The following is a 19,709-nucleotide window of genomic DNA, read 5'->3' on the forward strand; positions in this document are numbered from 1 at the left end:
ACTGAGAACTTTGTTGGAAGAGGTAACATTGTACTAGTAAATGTACAATTTAAATTTGTGTTCCTATTTTCTCATGTAGTAGGATCAGTGCTTAGACAAATACTTTCACCACTCATGTATAGGTGTGAAACAGTGAACGGGCTTCTAAGGGCTGAGAGAATAAATGAACCCATATCATTACTAGGCACCTATTAAGCATGATAGGTCTAAGAATTCTGATTCTCTTCAGAACTCTCTTTTGTTCTCTTTAAGACATTTTAAATGAGTCAGCTTTCCCAAATATTTATGGGTAATCAATGTTTACTCTTAACATAAATCTAATATCCAGTTACACTCCACAGTGGAAAAACAATTATCTTTAGAAAGCAGTGAGTACGAAATTGAAGGTGACATAATGTCACTTACAAAAGTGTTTCTGCAGATAAAGAAAATAATTACTGCACTATTTGCTTTGTCTAACTCCACTTAACCAAAACACTTAGAAAACCAAAGGTTATCCTCCTTAGGAATTTCAACACTGAGACCAAAGCTTGCCTTACTGTACGGACATCTATTTGTTCAAAACTTGCTGTGAATTTCTCAGCAACATTTTACTTAGAAGTGCTTTCAGAGGAAAACCAATCAGCCAAATATCAAATATAAAACAATATTTGTTAGTGCATCAACTATATTTTCACTGTAGCTCTTAGAATGATAATTTCAGTGTATTAGTATTAAAAAAGTATTTTGAAGAAGTGCCTGTTTGAGAATATGTACAAACAAAACTCACTGTATCCCCATCTGCCTGATTCCCTATATTGCTTTTGAAAACATGGGATAAACCAAGTATCTTATTGTTCACACTTCTTATTTGTTGCAGAAAACAAATCTCATGTTAAACTCTTGTGTTAAATGAAAGGTGAACAATGTGAAGTATTCTGTATCAAATCCCATATTCCTTCAAAAATATATGCACAGCTGGGAGATCCCCAAATTTGCTAGTGTGTTTCATATTGTAAATTCTATAAAAGAAACTACCCATTGGAATGCTTCTGATAATCTGATATAAGGAGAAGAAACAAGAGGATTAAAAGTTAAGAGACTATCACTTTAAATTAAAAAACTATTTTGTCTCTTGCACTGATTTAAAAAATAGACAAATAGAATAAAATAGCTGATCTGTTCCCATTCCTAAGAGAAAATAACAATTACAGCTAAATTAATCTACTGTCAAAGGAAAACATACAATCCATACTCCAGTTGTATTTAATTGATTTGGGGGGAAGGAGAATAACTATTCCATTAACAAAATAATAAAAATGTTTTACTGGCCAGCAAGGAGCAACCTGGCATTATTGACTTAGTCACTGCGACTCTCATCTTTCCACTGCATTCAGCTGACATGGCATAATCACACAGAGATGAGTATTGTGGTACCTGAAATGGAGGTCTCAGCAGGGGAGACGTTTCTCTTCTCCTACTGTGAAAGAAATACATAACTGCAGAAGAGAGTGAAAAATAAAGCTGACAGAACCAGGCAGCCACCATTCTGCCTGTTCAAGTTCAGTAACCCATTCCTGTGATAAGTAACTTTGGAGCACTCATTTTTCTTCTTGTGCCATTCAGAGCTTATGTGTCTTAATATGGGGTGGGGGGAGGAATAAGAAGCAAAATATAAAAAGATAATCTAGTTTTCAGAATAGTGGTGTGAGGACATGACCCTAAACACATTCGTGTTGCCAAACCAGCAACACTTGTACAAGAAAAGTATAATTCTGCAGTGGTGTTGGAACACAATAATGGTGAGTGAATACAAAAGAAAGAAAACAAATAGAAACACATCTACAGACTGATCTCTGCAATGTCAATAGTGTCTGTTGCTCTTCTAATCCTGAAACTCACTACCGAGAGTTGCCTGTGCATGAAGCAACTTAATAAGAAATCAATGCCTGCAATTCAACTGCTAAACTTTGTAATTTTTATCTGAGGTTCACATTTGAAACCACCGGTTGCTTTGTTCTGCTTGTAACATGTTTATATGATGCCACTGTCCCTTTCTAACAGCACATAGACTGTTAGTTGCATTTGCACTTCAGTGGCCATGGAGATGACTATGTATACCTCTCAATATTCCTATTCCCAACACTCCACGAAGTGCATTTTATATGTTTACATTAGAGCTTCACAAGCCATTTGTAGTCAAGAATCATTTTGTTGTTTTTTTTTAATATTTGTTTTATTGAAGTACAGTTGATTTACAATGTTGTATTAATTTCTACTGTACAGCAAAGTGAATCAGTTGTATTAATATATGTGTGTAGGTATATGTGTATGTGCATATATAAAATATATATTTATATACATATATGTGTGTGCATCAGAGAAGGCAATGGCACCCCACTCCAGCACTCTTGCCTGGAAAATCCCATGGATAGAGGAGCCTGGTAGGCTGCAGTCCATGGGGTCGCTAAGAGTCGGACATGACTGAGCGACTTCCCTTTCACTTTTCACTTTCATGCATTGGGGAAGGAAATGGCAACCCATTCCAGTGTTCTTGCCTGGAGAATCCCTGGAGAATCCCAGGGGGAGCCTGGTGGGCTCCCGTCTATGGGGTCGCACAGAGTTGGACACGACTGAAGCGACTTAGCAGCAGCAGCATGTGTGTGCATGCTCAACTGCTCAGTCATGTCTGACTCTTTGTGACCCTATGAACTGTAACCCGTCGGGCTCCTCTGCCCATGAAATTTTCTGGGCAAGAATACTGGAGTGAGGTTTTCTTCAAATTTAGAAAAATTTCAACCCCTATTTCTTAAAAAAAAATATTCTGTATCCCTTTTCCTTTTCTATATTCAAAGACTCCAACTGTAAATATATTAGGGTGCTTAAAGCTGTCCCCACATATTACAAATTTACTTTTAGCCTTTTCTCTTGATATTTCATTTTGGATCATTTCTGTTGCTATATCTTCAAGGTCACTAATCTTTTATTTGCAACACTTACTATGTTTGTAATGTCTTTCAAGGGTATTTTTCATCTAAGACATGGTAATTTTCATCTCTAGAAGTTTGCTATGTATCTTTTTTTTTGTATCTTCCATATCTTAACATGTTTAATCTTCTTTACTTTCTTGAACATATGGAATAAAGTTTCAGTAATCATTTAAATGGTACAGTAACTCTATTATATGTTAATTTGCTGGATTAGGTTTGCTGTTTTAAATTTTCTCCTCACTGTGGGTTATATTTTACTGATTTTTGCATGTATGATAATTTACTGGATGCCCCTCAAAACATGAAATTTTCATTTTGGGGGGTGCTAGATATTTTTGTATCCCTGTAAATGTTTTTAAGCTTCATCCTGTATAGTATTAAATTTCCTTGGAAACAGGTTGATCATGGCAATACAAGAACCACTTTTGGCTAGAGTTAATTCTTTTCCACAATGGAAGCAAATCCTTCTGAATAACATACCAATATCTCATGATTTATACATTTCCCAATATGGCTGGTGGAAATAGGAACTGTTTTCAGCCTATTTGCACTTTAAGAATTGTTCCCTCTAACCCTACAAGAGGTTCTTTTCCTGGCCTGTGGGTAGTCCCCTCACATGCCTGTGTTACCAGTGGTCTGCTAGAGAGTACAGCAGGTGCCTCTGACAGTACCAGGGTTCTCCATCTGCAGATCCCTTTCTTCTCCAGCACTCTGCCTGCAGAAGTGTAGTCAATTAGGTGTCTGCAAGCTCCCAAATCTGTCTTCTCAACCTAGGGAGATGTCTCCATGCATTTTATGATCTCTTTCTAGGTAGAAAGTTAGGGCAATTGTGGAGCTCATCTCCACAATTCCTCACTTAGGAACCACTGGCCTTCATTGCATAATAATCAATGTTTCAAACACTGCTTCATGTATTTTGCTTCTTTTTGTGGTTCCTGATAAAAGGATAAATCTCTCTGCTGTTGTTCCATCTTGGTCAGAAGCAGAAGTACCTCCTTATGTGTATTTTATACCCTAAATATTATCCAGTTCTAATACTAATACTTTTTCTTATAGGCATCAAGTTGTGGATACTATTCAATAAAAGGTTTTTCTAAATTTATTCTATAGCCATAGGTTTATTGCCATTTGCCACAGTGACATTAAATATGGTTAAATTTATATAAATTTTCCCATATATATTGGAGGAAAACATGTCATGTACACTTTTATACACAAGGATGAATGAATCTATAGTTTTATGATTAGCCATGTGGGAGATTACTCTGTTGGTCATTATAAACATTGTTAATAATATCCCAATCAGATTAAAAAACCTAGACAGCTTGATAAGAGACATTTTCCAGCTGGTTAGTCAAACTGAATCTGTCTTAAGATGTCTCTGGAATAATATTTATAATGTAATGTACATTAAAAATGCACATACACACTTGTATATTATGGAACTTTATCTTTAGCTGCCAACAGGTCCAAAATTTTAAAAATATTTAAGGATTTCCCCCACATATTATTTATTATAGACAGTGTAATTTTAATAATTGATTTTTAAAGTTATAAATCCTACATTCTCTGATGGTACCCATTTTCTCTTTATTTCATGTAGATCTGACTTTTGCCTCCAATAATACCATTGAAAATACTTTTGTTAAAATTACAAATAAATATCATACTGTAAAACCCAGTGGAATTTTTTCCCTTCCTCTCATTTAGACTTTCAGCAGCATTTGATATATTTGATTACTAATTTCTTCATGGAATACTCATTTTCTTTTGCTATGCTATTTCTCATTCATGTCTTTCCTACTAAAACTCTGAGTTCTTTCATTATATTTTCTTAATTATTATTAACATCTTATATTTGGAGAAGTTTTAGGTTTACAGAAAAATAGATGGCATGGAGAGTTCTCAAATAATCCCAACACAAAGCTGTCCCTATTTATTATCACTTTTCATTGCTGAAGTACATTTGTTACAATTGGTGACTCAATATTAATACATTATTAAGTAAAGCCCATGGTTTATGTTAAGGTTCTCTCTTTCTGTTGTATAGGTCTATGTACAATGTGTGATGTCATGTATCCATTACAGTATCTTATGCAATAGTTTCAGATGCTAAAAACAAAAACAAACAAAAAAACCTGTGTTCCACCTATTTATCTCTCCTTCTTCCTGAAACTCTGGTAACCATTGATCTTTATCTGTCTTTATAGTTTTTCCTTTTCCAAAATGTTGTATAGGTGGATACATTATGTAAACTTTCCAAATGAATCTTCATTTGAGTAAATAAATTTATTGTCCTCCCAAAGGCTGGGTGAAAAATCTTTGGAATCATATAACTCTTACTCATCATCGATATAAGATGCATTATTTATCCTAGTTAGGATACCTCCAAAATATTTATTGAATCTTTTTACTTATGCTATTTACTATCACTGGCACATCTCTTGTGCACCAATACAACATTGTTTTCTCTTAAAAGTCTTCCTTACTTAAACTTTACTTCCTCTCCAATACAGTCTCTACTGAGCATCCAGGAAACTCTTCCAGAAATGGAAAACAGATCTAGCTCTGTCTCCGATCAAAGTATTTGTATGCTATTCCATTTGCTCTTAGAAGGTGAAATCCATAACATGATCTATAAGCTCCTGTATGACATAGCTCCTCTCAGTCTCTCCAGGCTCACCTTTCACCAACTTTTCCTTTCTTCTCAAACTGCTAACTTTCTTTTCTTGCAAGGTCAGCATTTTTTCTGATATGGGCCATTCTTTAGGTCAAGAATGTCTGGAACATTCTTACCATTTCAAAAAAGGTCATTCCTTCACAGAAGACTCAATTAATTCTCCTATATATATATATATATATATACTTAAATAATTGATTCTGGAACTCTAGGTATTTGGGTATATACTTAAGTAATTTCAAAGGAAATTTCTTCTCCCAAAGTTTTCTTTTCAGTTCTGTTACCCTATCACCATTTCCTTTCTCCAGAAACAATTCCTTTCTACCTCTTCCTGTATATCCTCTACATATATGCAAACATATGTATGCACGTGTCTGCGTGCATCTGTTTGTATTAGTGTCAGTCTTATCTACTATATTTTTAATTTCACATGGTCACAGCCAAATCATTTTACTCAACTTTGTATCCTTTATATGCCTGTATAAAGATGTTCTCCATAAACAGCAACCATGTGTACAATGTGTGCTCATAAAACTTTTCTTAATAGATGTCTCAGGTAAAATAAGAAGGATAAGTAATAATTAACTAAATGAGGATAGGGTAGAAGAGGTTATTGGTGAGGAAACATGAGATAATACACAAAGGCTGCATGTAAGTAGGTATTTTAAGAATGGGGAACATGGGTTCGATTAAATCAATGGAGTGTTAAGGGAGAAGCTGAGAGGAGCAGAGGGCTTATCCTGAATGACTCAATGAAAAAGAAGTGAAACTGCACTAACGTTCATTTAAAATGGTCTTAATTAGTTATTCATTCATAATGATGCTTGTTGGATGGCATGATAGACGTAATAAAATTCCAAATGAAAGTGGGAAACATGAGGGAGATTAGATCAGTGAGAGTTCTTTAAGTTAAAAAAAAAGTATCCTCCTGTTAACAACATGCTAACACTTACAAATCCAATATTCTCAGTGATGTTGGAAGGCAATGATGACACCATACAATTACCTGTGAACCATGTCAATGCGGTTGACATGAAGAAATGAGATAGAATTAATTTGCTTATTCATGGAAATTAACTGGAAGAAAATGGTAAAAATTATGTATCCAGAGCCAATTCAAAATTTATTTCACATGAAAACTTAAAGGCAAAGAGAAAAGTCTAATACAATTAATTTCCTTTTCTTTCTACTTCTGATTGAGAAAAGAGACATTCAGGATGAAGATTAGAATTGCCAGTGTCAGCCACCTAGCTGGTGGCATTGTTTTAACAGTGTTACCAGATTATAATCTTGGTGAATTGTGTTTCACATTCACTTTCTAAGTCTTAACAAGGCCTCATTTCCCCAGCATTCTTAAAATCCATCCATCTCCTTGTTGCTGCTATCAATACTCCCCTTCCATTGTACTTTGAGGTATAATTGGGACAAATGTCATGGTCTCCTAACTGCTCTAAACTCTCTAATTTCCACTGACCTTTCTAAAATGAAAATCTAATCATCTCAGTTTCTGCCTTAAAATCCTTCAATGGCTCTTTCCATTGTCATTGGAATATAGTTCAAATGCCCTGGCTTGCCTTTAAAATCCTTTTTGAATGAGTTTGAGAGTGTTTCTTCCAACCATTATTGAGAACAGTATGGAGATTTCTTAAAAAAAAAAAAAAAAGCTATCTTATGATCTAGCAACCCCACTCCCAGACATACATCCAGAGAAGATCGTAATTCCAAAAGATACGTTCACCGCAATGTTCACTGCAGCATTATTTACAATAGCTAACACACAGGAGCAACCTAAATGTCCATCAACAAAGGAGTGGCTAAAGAAGATGTGGTACATATATACAATGGAACCTCAACTCAGCCATAAAAAAAGGAGGAAACAATGCCATTTACAGCAACATGGATGGACCTAGAGATTATCATATTAAGGGAAATAAGTCAGACAAAGACAATTATCATATAACATCACTTACATGTGGAATCTAAAAAGATAATACAAGTGAACCTTACTTAGAAAACAGAAACAGACTCACAGACTTAGAAAATAAACACAGTTACTAAAAGGGGAAAGCCTGGGGGAGGGATAAATAAGGAGGCTGGAAATAACACATTTACACTATCATGTATAAAGTAGTTAAAGCTATGGTTTTTCCAGTCCAGTAGTTATATACAGATGTGAGAGTTGGACCATAAAGAAGGCTGAACACCAAAGAATTGATGCCTTTGAGCTGTGGTCTTGGAGAAGACTCTCCAGAGTCCCTTAGACAGCAAGGAGGTCAAACCAGTCACTCCTAAAGGAAATCAATCCTGAATGTTCATTAGAAGCAATGATGTTGAAACTGAAACTTCAATACTTTGGTCACCTGATGTGAAGAGCTGACTCATTAGAACAGACCCTGATGCTGGGAAAGGTTGAAAGCAGGATGAGAAGGGGACTACAGAGGACAAGATGGTTGGATGGCATTACTGACTCAATGAACGTGTTAAGTAGTTAGAGTACGAAAAAGGAGTCCAGAATGGTGGTGGCTAAAAGACAAGAAAGGGAGAAGCCTGTGAAAATAGAACAAAGGAAGATCCGAGGACTAGAGTGAAGACCTCAGGTAGAACAAACAGCACTCCTGGCTAGCCCAATTTACATAGGGCAGGCCCAGGGGGAGGAGAAAAAAAAAAAACATATAAAAAGAGGAGCCAAAGGGCCAGGAGTCTCTTTCTTGCTCTTTGACTCTCCCTCTCTCTTTTCTCTTCATGTCTTTTGGGTAGGCATGCCCTCACGCCTCAAGGATGTATTTTCCTTTATTTTCTAAATAAAACTGAGCTGTAACATGGAATTGTAACACTGGTCTGTCTGAGAGCTGTGACATGGTCTCTCCAAGGGCTGTAATGCTGGTTTGTCACTTCAAATTTTTGTTGTGATGAGACAGAACTGAGGAAATTACACATTCCCCCAACATCTATGGTGCCATGACTCCGATTTAATCTGGCTGAAACAACCTTGGCACAGCACCCACAAGGAGGAGACCAAGGATAGCAGGAGCCCAACTTGGCAAAAGCTCCCCAGGTGGGAGCTGAACATGAAAACCCAGTGCAGGGGAAGTGATAAGAAGCCCAGTGTGCTGGAAACTGGGACAGCAAAAAACAAACTCAGCAGAAAGCTCACGCGGCTCAGTTTCAGATTCCAGAAGACTTCCGGTTAAGGTAAGAGGTCCTTGCTACTATGGCTGGAGGGACATATACCTAACAAATCTTAATTCCTTTACGATCTCTTGTTTCCTTGAACCCCCCATGAACAGGCGAGCGCAGCAGGTGCAATTGAGGGACTCTGGAGAGGCTACTCCTCAGTGTGTCCTGAAGGCTCCACTATCCTCTGTGCTCTAGTAGCTGTTACCCAAGCTGGTGGGGGTTCTTCTGTCCTTAATCTTCTTTGAGCCAAGGATTAGGCCAATGAAAACTATGAGCACAAGTCAGGTACTTAGCAGATTTTCCAGCAGATTATGAAGGTGATTCCTTGGCACGTTTTTCCCACTGCTTTTTCCTCCCGTCCTTCAGCTCCTCCCTCCTGGGACTTGAGCCTGGCCAAAACCCATGATGCCTGGCTTCAAGACCTAATGAAGCCCAGGCTCTGATGTCTCATTCCAAAAATTCAGTTAGAGACACAGTGATAGGTAAGAGATGGATTTGTTAGGATTTAGAGAGAAGCACGCTCCGCAGGGTGTGGGCCATTGCAGAGGGCAAGTGCCTGGGCCATGGAATATGGTGTGGCTAGTTTTTGTGAGCTGCATAAATTCATATGCTGATGAGTGGGAGGATCATCCCAACCGTTGGGGAAGCACCTACTCCTCTGTCTTTTGACAGTGCTTTGGAACTGTCCTGCTACATGGGTGTGTCATTTAGCTTGCAGATTGGGGATCAAGGTTTAGCTGAATTTGACTTGTCATCTTGGACCCATTTGATTTTAACTGGTTTATGTCATGCCCTTGTGCTATGTCATTCTTTCAAAAGTTGTGCCCAGCCCCCTTTCCTCCTGTTTCATGTGGAGGCCCATCCAGGCCCACAATGTGGCCTATACAATCTTCTGGTGGGACAGCCAGAAAATAGCTGGCCCTTGGGAGGGAAATACTGTACAATATCCAATCCCTCTAGGTATTTAGGCCATCTGTTGGCATCCCTTCAAAGGCAATTGGGCTTCCAGGGATAACGTTTGCCACTTTGGGAGCTAGCCCTGAAGGCCATTTGGGCCCAAACCCTTACCACCCTTCTTCTAAATTTACAAACATACCCCCAGATCAAATCTCCACTCCACTTTTATGGAACATCTGGTCTTTTGCCTCTTACCAATTTGTTCTTAAGCCAATTACGAATTCCTACAACCAGGACCCTGCCCCCTTGTAGTCAACATTACTCCATCCTGCCTATTATTAAAAATACTCTTAATGTCCCTAACAGGGCCGGATGACCCACTTCTTTGTCATTACTTCTGTTGTTACCTAAATTGGGTCTATGACAATGAAATGTTTACCATTGGAAACACCCTAAACTGCTCTTATAGAGGATTAGGGGAGGAAATCAGTGACTTACAATCCCTTAGAACAGTAAGAGAATAAGGCTTATGACTATTTTCACCAGGTTCCCAGTCTCAGGCTACAGGCTTGGATTGCTTTACATCATGATATCTATTCCCATCTGCAGTGAACAAACTGGCAATGAGTTAAAATTACAACCCCTTAATCCTACCCAGCACCGGTCACGCTGGAGACCTTGGGGATGCCCAACTCCAGTCCGGGGGTCCCAGGAGGTCGACCTGCCTCAACCTGCCTAGGGATCTGGTCCTCAAAAGGTTGTCATACCTCAACCTGCTCGGGGATCCCCCAGTCCAGGGGTCCCAGGAGATCGGCATGCCTCGACCTGCTCAGGGACCCAATTCTTGGGAGCCTGACCTGCCTCAACCTGCCCAGGGATTCGATCTCCAGGAGGCTGTCACATCTCAGCTTTCCTGGGGATCTGCACCCTGATCCGGGGACGCCTGGCTCTCAGGTTGCAACAGTACTAGGTAGGATAAGCTTCAGAAATACTCACCCCTAAGGAAGTCCACCCAAGGAAACAGAAGGAAGCCTATTACTTGTGAGACTGTGCCCAGTCTCAGCAATAACTCAGGAGCCCAATGATAACCACATTGCCTTTCTGGAAAGGCTAAAAGAGGCCCTCTAAAAGTTTACCAATCTGGACTTAGACTCTTACGAGGGACAGGTGATTTTAAAGTACAAATTCCTGTCCCAATGTGCATCAGACATCAGGATAAAGTTACAACAGCTACAGCAGCAGGACCCTGCTGCCTCTTTAGATGAGATGATCCAGATAGCCACCAATACCTTTTATAACAGAGAACAGGAGACAGAGGCCAAGGCCCAGGAGAGGGAGAAAAGGAAAGAGACAAGGCATGCTCAGATGCTGGCCACCCTCCAGGGAAGCCCTATGGCAAACCCCAAGTCCTTGAAGGACAAGGCACGAGGCAAATGCCTGATGTGTAGACAGGCGGAGCATTGGCCAAAGAGTGTCCAAACCATGATGTCTCAACCACGATGGCTTGCTATAAATGCCATCAACTGGGACATTGGGCAGCACTCTGCCCTGGGGACCCGAGAGCCTCAAGGTCAAGCACCAAGCCTTCCCTCATAGTGGTTCAACAGGACTGAAGTGGCCTGTTCCAGCCAGCCCGCCTGTCACAGATAACCATCATGGGGCTGGAGCCAAGGGTACAACTGGGTGCGGCAGGTAGGTCTGAGAATTTCTTGGTTGACACAGGGGCTACCTACTCTGTCCTGACCTCCTACTCTGGAGCCTTCTTCTTCCAAACTTGTACCATTTTGGGTGCTACAGGAAAAAAATTATGAAAGATCTACCTGAGCACTTCTTTGTTGCTGGGATGGACAAATATTTCCCTACCAGTTTCTAGTGGTCCCTGACTGTCCTCCTTTCTTATTGGGAAGAAATTTCCCTGCCTTTGAAACATTGCAGCTATTGCAGTCCTGATAGAAGATGCTTTAAAACTCTCTTTTGGGAGCAAACTATTTTTACCAGCCACCAAGTGAAACAAATCCTAAATGGGAGAGGCCATTTATGGATGTCTGACCGGTGATTGCAGCCATGAAATTAAAAGACGCTTACTCCTTGGAAGGAAAGTTATGACCAACCTAGATAGCATATTAAAAAGCAGAGATATTACTTTGCCAACAAAGGTCCATCTATTCAAGGCTATGGCTTTTCCAGTGGTCATGTATGGATGTGAGAGTTGGACTGTGAAGAAAGCTGAGCACCAAAGAATTGATGCTTTTGAACTGTGGTGTTGGAGAAGACTCTTGAGAGTCCATTGCACTGCAAGAAGATCCAACCAGTCCACCCTAAAGGAGATCACTCCTGGGTGTTCATTGGAAGGACTGATGCTGAAGCTGAAACTCCAACACTTTGGCCACCTGATGCGAAGAGCTGACTCATTGGAAAAGACCCTGATGCTGGGAGGGAGTGGGGGCAGGAGGAGAAGGGGACAACAGAGGATGTAATGGCTGGATGGCATCACTGGCTCGATGGACATGACTTTGAGTAGACTCCGGGAGTTGGTGATGGACAGGGAGGCCTGGCGTGCTGCGATTCAAAGAGTCAGACATGACCTGGAGACTGACCTGAACTGAACTAATCAAAGAATCCTCAGATATCGAGTAGTGCTGATGGAAAATCCAGGCCTCACTGTATCCCCTTGTGAAGTTCTTAACCCAGTCAGCCTGCTGCCTACCCCCAAGGGCTCTCTCCCCTTTCACTCTTGCCTAGAAACCTTGGACCACTGGACAAAACTTTGAGAGGGATTGTTGGAAGATCCTCTGACCAATCCTAAGGAAATCTGGTACACTGATGGAAGCAGCTTTGTCTTGGATGGAAAAAAGAAGAGCTGGATATGCAGTAGTCTCCAATTTTGACCATAGAGGGTAAACCTTTGCCACCAGGTACTTCAGCCCAATTGGCTGAGCTTATAGCTCTGACTCGAGATTTAGAGCTGGGAAAAGGAAAAAGAGTAGCCATTTACACTGACTCCAAGTGTGCCTTTCTGGTGCTACATGCACATGCTATTTGGAAAGAAAGAGGCCACTTTCTTTTCTTTTCTGAGGGTCCCCAAATATAGTGATCAAATCCTTAGACTCTTGGAGGCAATCCATCTGCCCACTGAGGTTTCAGTCTCCCACTGTAAAGGACACCAAAAAGGGAGTACAGAAGTGGCATGAGAGAACCAAGCAGCTGATCAGGCAGCTAAGAGAGCAGCATTACAGAACTATGACCTAATAGGGGTTGCCACCTTAGTTCCACAAACTAATTTGCCAGAAACTCCTTCATATAACTGAAGGTGAAACTCTCAAAGCTAAGAGTGAGGGCTTTCAAGAAGATCATATGGGGTCGTTCCAAAAGGTGGGACTCCTTTTTCTGCTTGGGAACCTCCAATGGAAGTTGGTTAACTCCTTACATGCCACCACTCATTTAGGAGAAAGTGAAAGTGAAGTCACTCAGTTGTGTCCGACTCTGCGACCCTGTGGACTGTAGCCCACCAGACTCCTCTGTCCATGGGATTCTCCAGGCAAGAATACTGGAGTGGGGTGCCATTTTCTCCTCCAGATTTAGGAGAAAAGGCCCTCCAAAGATTACTAGAAAGGTCCTTCAGAAGAACAGGCCTCCAAACGACTATAAGGCAAGTACTCTCCTTTTGTCCCACTTGCTAATTAACAACCCCCAAGGACCTGGAAGACCCCAGCTGGCCCAGCCCATCCAACAATGTAGGGCCTACCCAGGAGAGGACTGGCAGATGGACTTCACCCAGATGCCAGTTTCTCAAGGGTGTAAATACCAATTAGTCATGATAGATACATTCACAGGATGGATTGAAGGCTTTGCCACCTGGACTGAGAAAGCTGAGGAGGTGGTAAAAAAAACTGCTCCATGAAATCATTCCAAGATTTGGCCTGCCCAGGTCATTACAAAGTGACAATGGGATATCATTTACTTCTAAGATCACCCAAGGGATCTCTAAAGCATTGGGCATTACTTATTATCTCCATTGTGCCCGGAGGCCTCAGTCTTCAGGAAAAGTAGAAAGAGTCAACCAATTCTTAAAATCAGTGATAAAAAAGATAACCCAGGAAATCTTCCTGGGATGGAAGGAGGCTTTACCGACAGCTCTCCTCCACACCCATATTGCCCCTAAGGAACAGGTTGGTCTTAGTCCTTATGAGATGCTATATGGGAGACCTTTAGTTTATGTCAATGACCTCTTCCTAGATCCAGAGGCTCAGACCCTCCAGTCTTATACCATGGCCATTGGGCAATTCTAACAGGATAAAAGCTTGTGGGGGTGTCTACCAGACCCAAAAGATTCTTTTTTTTTTTTTTTCTGGGCTCTGAAAAGAGCCTTTGGGTTTGAAAGCACTTCCGGAAACTCAGGTCTCAGTCCAATTACTTGCCCTTGGCCTTATGGTGACTCTCGGTTTTCTTTGGCAGCAGCACCGCCTGGATGTTGGGCAGCACAGCACCCTGAGCGATGGTCACACGACCCAGCAGCTTGTTGAGCTCCTCGTCGTTGCGGATGGCCAGCTGTAAATGGCGCGGGATGATACGGGTCTTCTTGTTGTTTCGCGCCGCGTTGCCCGCCAGCTCCAAGATCTCGGCCGTCAGGTACTCCAACACCGCCGCCAGGTACACCGGGGCCCCAGCGCCTACACGCTCGGTGTAATTTCCCTTACGTAGTAGACGATGGACTCTCCCCACCCGGAACTGGAGCCCCGCCCGCGAAGAACGAGACTTGGCCTTTGCTCGCACCTTACCTCCTTGTTTACCACGTCTAGACATAGCAAGTATAAAAAAAGGGCAAAAAACAACACAGCCTCTCAAAGTACACCAAGTCTCCCAAAAGATTCTAAGTAGTCACCACTATATGCTCCAGGGACTCAAGTCTTAATTTAAGTCTGGAAATATGGGTCCCCAAAGGCTCAACTCCAGCCCACATAGAAGGGCCCCTAACCTGTAATACTTTCTACCCCCACAGCAGTCAAGGTACCAGGACATGACTCCTGGATTCACTACTCATGAGTCAAGCGGTGGAAGAAAACAGAAGAGAACACTCAATACACCTATGATCCCCTGGGAGATCTCAGAAACCTATTCAGAACTACAAATGAGTGCCATTCTAATTAATACCCCCAAAATCTAGTTTCTGGGGATAAGACTTCTCAGGACAGCTCTAAACAGCCAACACAGCTTGGCAGGGGTTGAACTCCAAAACACACAGGAGATAGATATGATCTCTGAACAAGGAGGAACTTGAGCCATCCTGGCGATGGGAATTTGGAGTTGACTAATGCCCCTACCAGCCCTTGTTATGCCATATTGATGCTGCATATGGTTGCTGCATGTATTATCAATTGTATAACCTTTTTTGTCTCTGCCCAGGTCAACAAACTACAACATGCAGTGCCAGTTCAACTAGGTTTTATAAAACTACAGCCGACCATGTAAAATATCACTCACCCTGAGATGGATACCACTATAAAAACTGTGAGGCCTGAGACTAGCAAGAGGGAGGAGACCCAATGTCCCTCGCCATTCCAGCTCAGCAGGAAGTAGCCAGAAAGACCTTGGCGCCCCTATTCCCAAAGATTTGGGCCTTCTGTCTCTTGAAGATGGAATGTTAGGTAGTTAGAATAGGAAAAAGGACTCCAGAATGACAGTGGGTATAAGACAAGGAAGGGAAAAGCCCGTGAAAATAGAACAAAGGAAGATCCGAGGACCAGAGTGAGGGTCTCAGGCAGAACAAACAGCACTCCTGGCTAGCCCAATTTACATAGGGCAGGCCCAGGGGGAGAAAAAACATATAAAAAGAGGAGCCAAAGGGCCAGGGGTGTCTCTCTCACTCTCTTGCTCTCTCTCCCGCTCTCGATCTCTCTCTCTCTCCTCTTCATGTCTTTTGGGTTGGCATGCCATCATGCCTTGAGGATGTATTTTCCTTTATTTTCTAAATAAAACTGAGCTGTAACACAGAGCTGTAACACTGATCTGTCTGAGAGCTGTGACAAGGTCTGTCTGAGGGCTGTAAAGCTGGTCCGTCGCTTCAAATTGTTGTTGTGATGAGACAGAACCGATGAAATTACACATTCCCCCGACAGACATGAGTTTGAGTAAGTGCTGGGAGATGGTGAAGGACAGGGAAGACTGGCTGCTGCAGTCCATGGGATCGCAAAGAGTCAAATACAACTGAACGACTGAACAACAACTAGTATATAAAATAGATACTCAGTAAGGACCTAATGTATGGCACAGAGAAATCAAATTTTCAGTTCTCTGTAATAACCTACATGAGAAATAATACATATATGTATATGTATAGCTGAATCACTTAGTTGCTCCACTAGAATTCATACATTATAAATTAACTATACTCCAATACAAAATACAAATTTTTAAAAACCCACCTTTTTCTGAGATATAGCCTCTTTACCCCTCTAGTCTCTTCTCTTTCTCCTTCATTTCTCATCTTCTGCTCCAGCCAATGTGCTCTACAACCAGTAAGTATATGCACATACCATTTCCTCTGCCATTCACAGTATTTCTCCATTTCCTTTCTTAAAGTAATATTTGCTCATTCTTTAGGATTTTCCTTAGATGAAGTCTTTCCCCTAGAATCCAGGGCTTCGCCTGTTATTCTTTCTCATATTCACAAGACATTCATCAGTGTCCATTCACTTGTCTATTTTGACTTCTCACTATTCTAACTGCAAGCTCCCTGTGGGTGGACAACTTGTCTTATTTATCTGTGTAGTTTGGGGACGTACCTTCATGCCTGATGGATAACAGGTTTTTTATTATTAACTAAAGTTCCTAGAATTTAAATCTTCCTCAGTGCCAGACAATTGATATTGGTGAAACTGGATGCAACTCATGACTACTGAACACAGAATTCTATGCCTTTAGACATATTTTCAGCATACTGATACACGTAAAATTTAAAGCAATTCATGTTGAGGTGAGGTTGAAGACCTGAGGGAAAATGCCCAAATGTGCAATTTTGACTAAGTGTGAGTTGCCAAACACACTCCATAAGAGGTCCTATATGGTGTCCACTGCCACCTACTCAAATAATACGTATCAAGTAATACGATTCATCCTATCAGTAATTTTCTAATTTTTAAAAAATATTTTAGCCCCATTGTTCCACAATTTCTCAAGAAATACAATAGGAAAATGTATTTATTCTTACATGTTCTGTTAAGGTACTGGGGCCAAAGTTAGTGAATTGATAATATGGGTTCTTGACAATCAATTTGTTGAAAATATATTTATAAATGAATGAACAAATAGGTTAGTTAACTTTTATTTCAGCAGATGATCAGAAATAACCCTTCAAAAATTTCCCATCTCATCTTTCATATAGATTATGTCAATTTATGTCATTTATTTTTTCTCCAAACCCATTATTTTCTATTGCCATCAACTTTCATAATGGTTACTGCTATGGCTCTGTGTTATTTTTGAAATTTTATGTGCTGATAGACCTACCACATATTTCAAAAAGTTAACTTGAGGCTTAGAGATCATTTCTATTCTATGAATCTATATTAATTTTAATCTACCAATTAAAGGGAAACATTTATTATTCTAAAAATACTTATTGAGGGAAGATAATCTGTAAAGTAAACTTTTTGGTGAAGGAGTGCAATTCATATTCTAAACCACTTTTCAAAGTTTGGAGGAAACATTCTCCAGTGCCAGAGAAAGCTACATTACATTCATGACTCTTGAAAAAACAAATAAACAAACCAAAAACCAAAAACAGGATTTTTCAAGAGGTAGAAAATAATTGCCAAAGCCTCCATCCACAATCATTACTTACTCTAAACCTTCTCTTCAAGAATATGTAAAATCTAAATTGTAGTAAATTTCATGTTGAGTCTCCAATTCTTCTGATTCCTATACTTTTTGCTTTCCCCCCTCCCCTCCTTCTTTCAATTCCCCAGGACTTCCTTTTGATTTCTCACAAGAATCACCAAAATAATGTAGGAGAAGGGAGACAACTTCCAAATCTATTTCAGGACAATTTGAATCCTATAAGTAAATTTTAGTGTCAAATGCAGATTCTTTGCAGAGTCTTTGCCCCCAAAATTAATAACAAAAATAGTATCAACGGTAATATCTATCATTTGTTGAATTCCATCTATGAACCAGTTGGTGTACTGAAAGTTTTATGTACATTATTTCATTTAGTTCTCTCAAACACACATAAAACATAGGAGATAAATGCTATTAAAATCACCCTGATTTGTCAGATAAATATCTTGTCCAATGTCAAAGAGCCAACAAGAGTGGAGATGGGATTCAAAAACCACGTTAAATGACTCTAAAACGGTTCTTAACCAAGGCTGAACTGGCTAGTGTCTCTCATCTAGTGTCTTCAGCAGGTTTGCTGTGCTAAGATTTCCTTTTGTTTTGCAAATGTCTCTAAAAATAACAAATGTATGACTAAGAATCCTAACTTAGATTAGAAATCTTTGAAAGTAAATGCATGAAGGGACTCATCCCCTTTTGACAACATCTAGTACTTACCTGCTCACCGATCTAAAGCTTTGCTCCGCTTGTGGAAGAGTGTCTAACGTTTTTACTATGTCATTTTCTCTGGTGCCTCAGTGGTAAAGGATCCACCTGCCAATGCAGGAGACACAGGAGACACGAGTTCTACCCCTGTGTCGGTAAGAAAACCCTGGAATAGGAAATGGCAACCCACTCCAGTATTCTTCCTTGGGAAATCCCATGGATAGAGGAGCCTGGCAGGCTACAGTCCATAGGGTCTTAAAAGAGTCAGACACAACCTAGTGACTAAATAACTAGGGCTGGACTATCAGAGAAGGCAATGGTACCCCACTCCAGCAGTCTTGCCTGGAAAATCCCAAGGATGGAGGAGCCTGGAAGGCTGCAGTCCATGGGGTCGCTAAGAGTCGGACACGACTGAGCAACTTCATTTTCACTTTTCACTTTCATGCATTGGAGAAGGAAGTGGCAACCCACTCCAGTGTTCTTGCCTGGAGAATCCCAGGGTTGGGGGAGCCTGATGGGCTGCCATCTATGGGGTCGCACGACTGAAGTGACTTAGCAGCAGCAGCAGCAGGGCTGGACTACAGCAAGGCAAGCGAAGACCCTAGGGAACAAAATTTAAGGAGTCATCTACGCTCATGACTTCCCTGGTGGCTTAGATGGTAAAGCATCTCCCTAAATGTGGGAGACCCAGGTTCGATCCCTGGGTCGGGAATATCCTCTGGAGAAGGAAATGGCAACCCACTCCAGTATTCTGGCCATCCGGGAATCCCCCGGATGGAGGAGACTCGTTGGCTACAGTCCATGGGGTCTCAAAGAGTCAGACACGACCGAGGGACTTCACTTTCACTTTTCTACTCTCACAGCACTTCAAAGCAAGTGTCTTCACATCAGTATTTCCTCAAATTTTATTTCCTCATTTCTCTCACCCTAATCCCACTTTCCTCTGAGGAATTATAATTTAAAATCTGGATTTGGCTACCTAGATTGAGAAGGCTGAGGGCTGAGAAATGGGAGATAGAAATGGAACGGGGAGACCCAAATGGAACTATTGGCCAAGTTCAGGGTGAATTGCCCCTAGAACCTGCTCTGTTCCGTGCATAGTGCTGACACACTGTTCTCTCAAGTTCCTTCATTTATGTTGGGCTACAGCCTGCATGCCTGCAAGCCTTGTAGTTGCCCAGCCTTGAGACTGAAGAAAGAGCCCAGAGACAACAACAGAGACATCAATGGTTTATTGGACAGGGAATCTTACATAAAGGGTCCCGGGCTGATGCCTCACTGGCAGACAGTATGTAGGTATGGGAACAATCTTCCCGATTTGTGGGAAGAGGCTACCATTTATAGGAAGAATGAATGTCAGGTGGGCTCATCAGTTACCAGAGGATTGAACAGTCCCACGAATGAAGCAGGGACTGGTTCAGCAGAGGATGTACAGAAAACAAGATAAC

General features: G+C 40.9%; 1 protein-coding gene across 1 annotated transcript; it reads right to left on the minus strand.

The window, feature by feature from the left end:
* Positions 1 to 14,090: 14,090 nt before the first annotated feature.
* Positions 14,091 to 14,719, minus strand: LOC147348192 (histone H2A type 3-like). Its single transcript, XM_086368903.1, has one exon. It carries the CDS (start codon positions 14,524 to 14,526, stop codon positions 14,134 to 14,136), a length of 393 nt encoding a protein of 130 aa, XP_086225029.1. The 5' UTR covers positions 14,527 to 14,719; the 3' UTR covers positions 14,091 to 14,133.
* Positions 14,720 to 19,709: the final 4,990 nt, after the last annotated feature.

Source organism: Bos grunniens, chromosome 22 (assembly GCF_055505025.1).
Source record: "Bos grunniens cultivar Pamir isolate PY7600 chromosome 22, Bosgru_T2T1.0, whole genome shotgun sequence".
Classification (NCBI taxonomy): Eukaryota; Metazoa; Chordata; class Mammalia; order Artiodactyla; family Bovidae; genus Bos; species Bos grunniens.

What these genes read in the sequence shown, in the direction of transcription:
- LOC147348192 (XM_086368903.1), bottom strand. Translation starts at nt 14,526, where the DNA reads ATGTCTAGACGTGGTAAACAAGGAGGTAAGGTGCGAGCAAAGGCCAAG.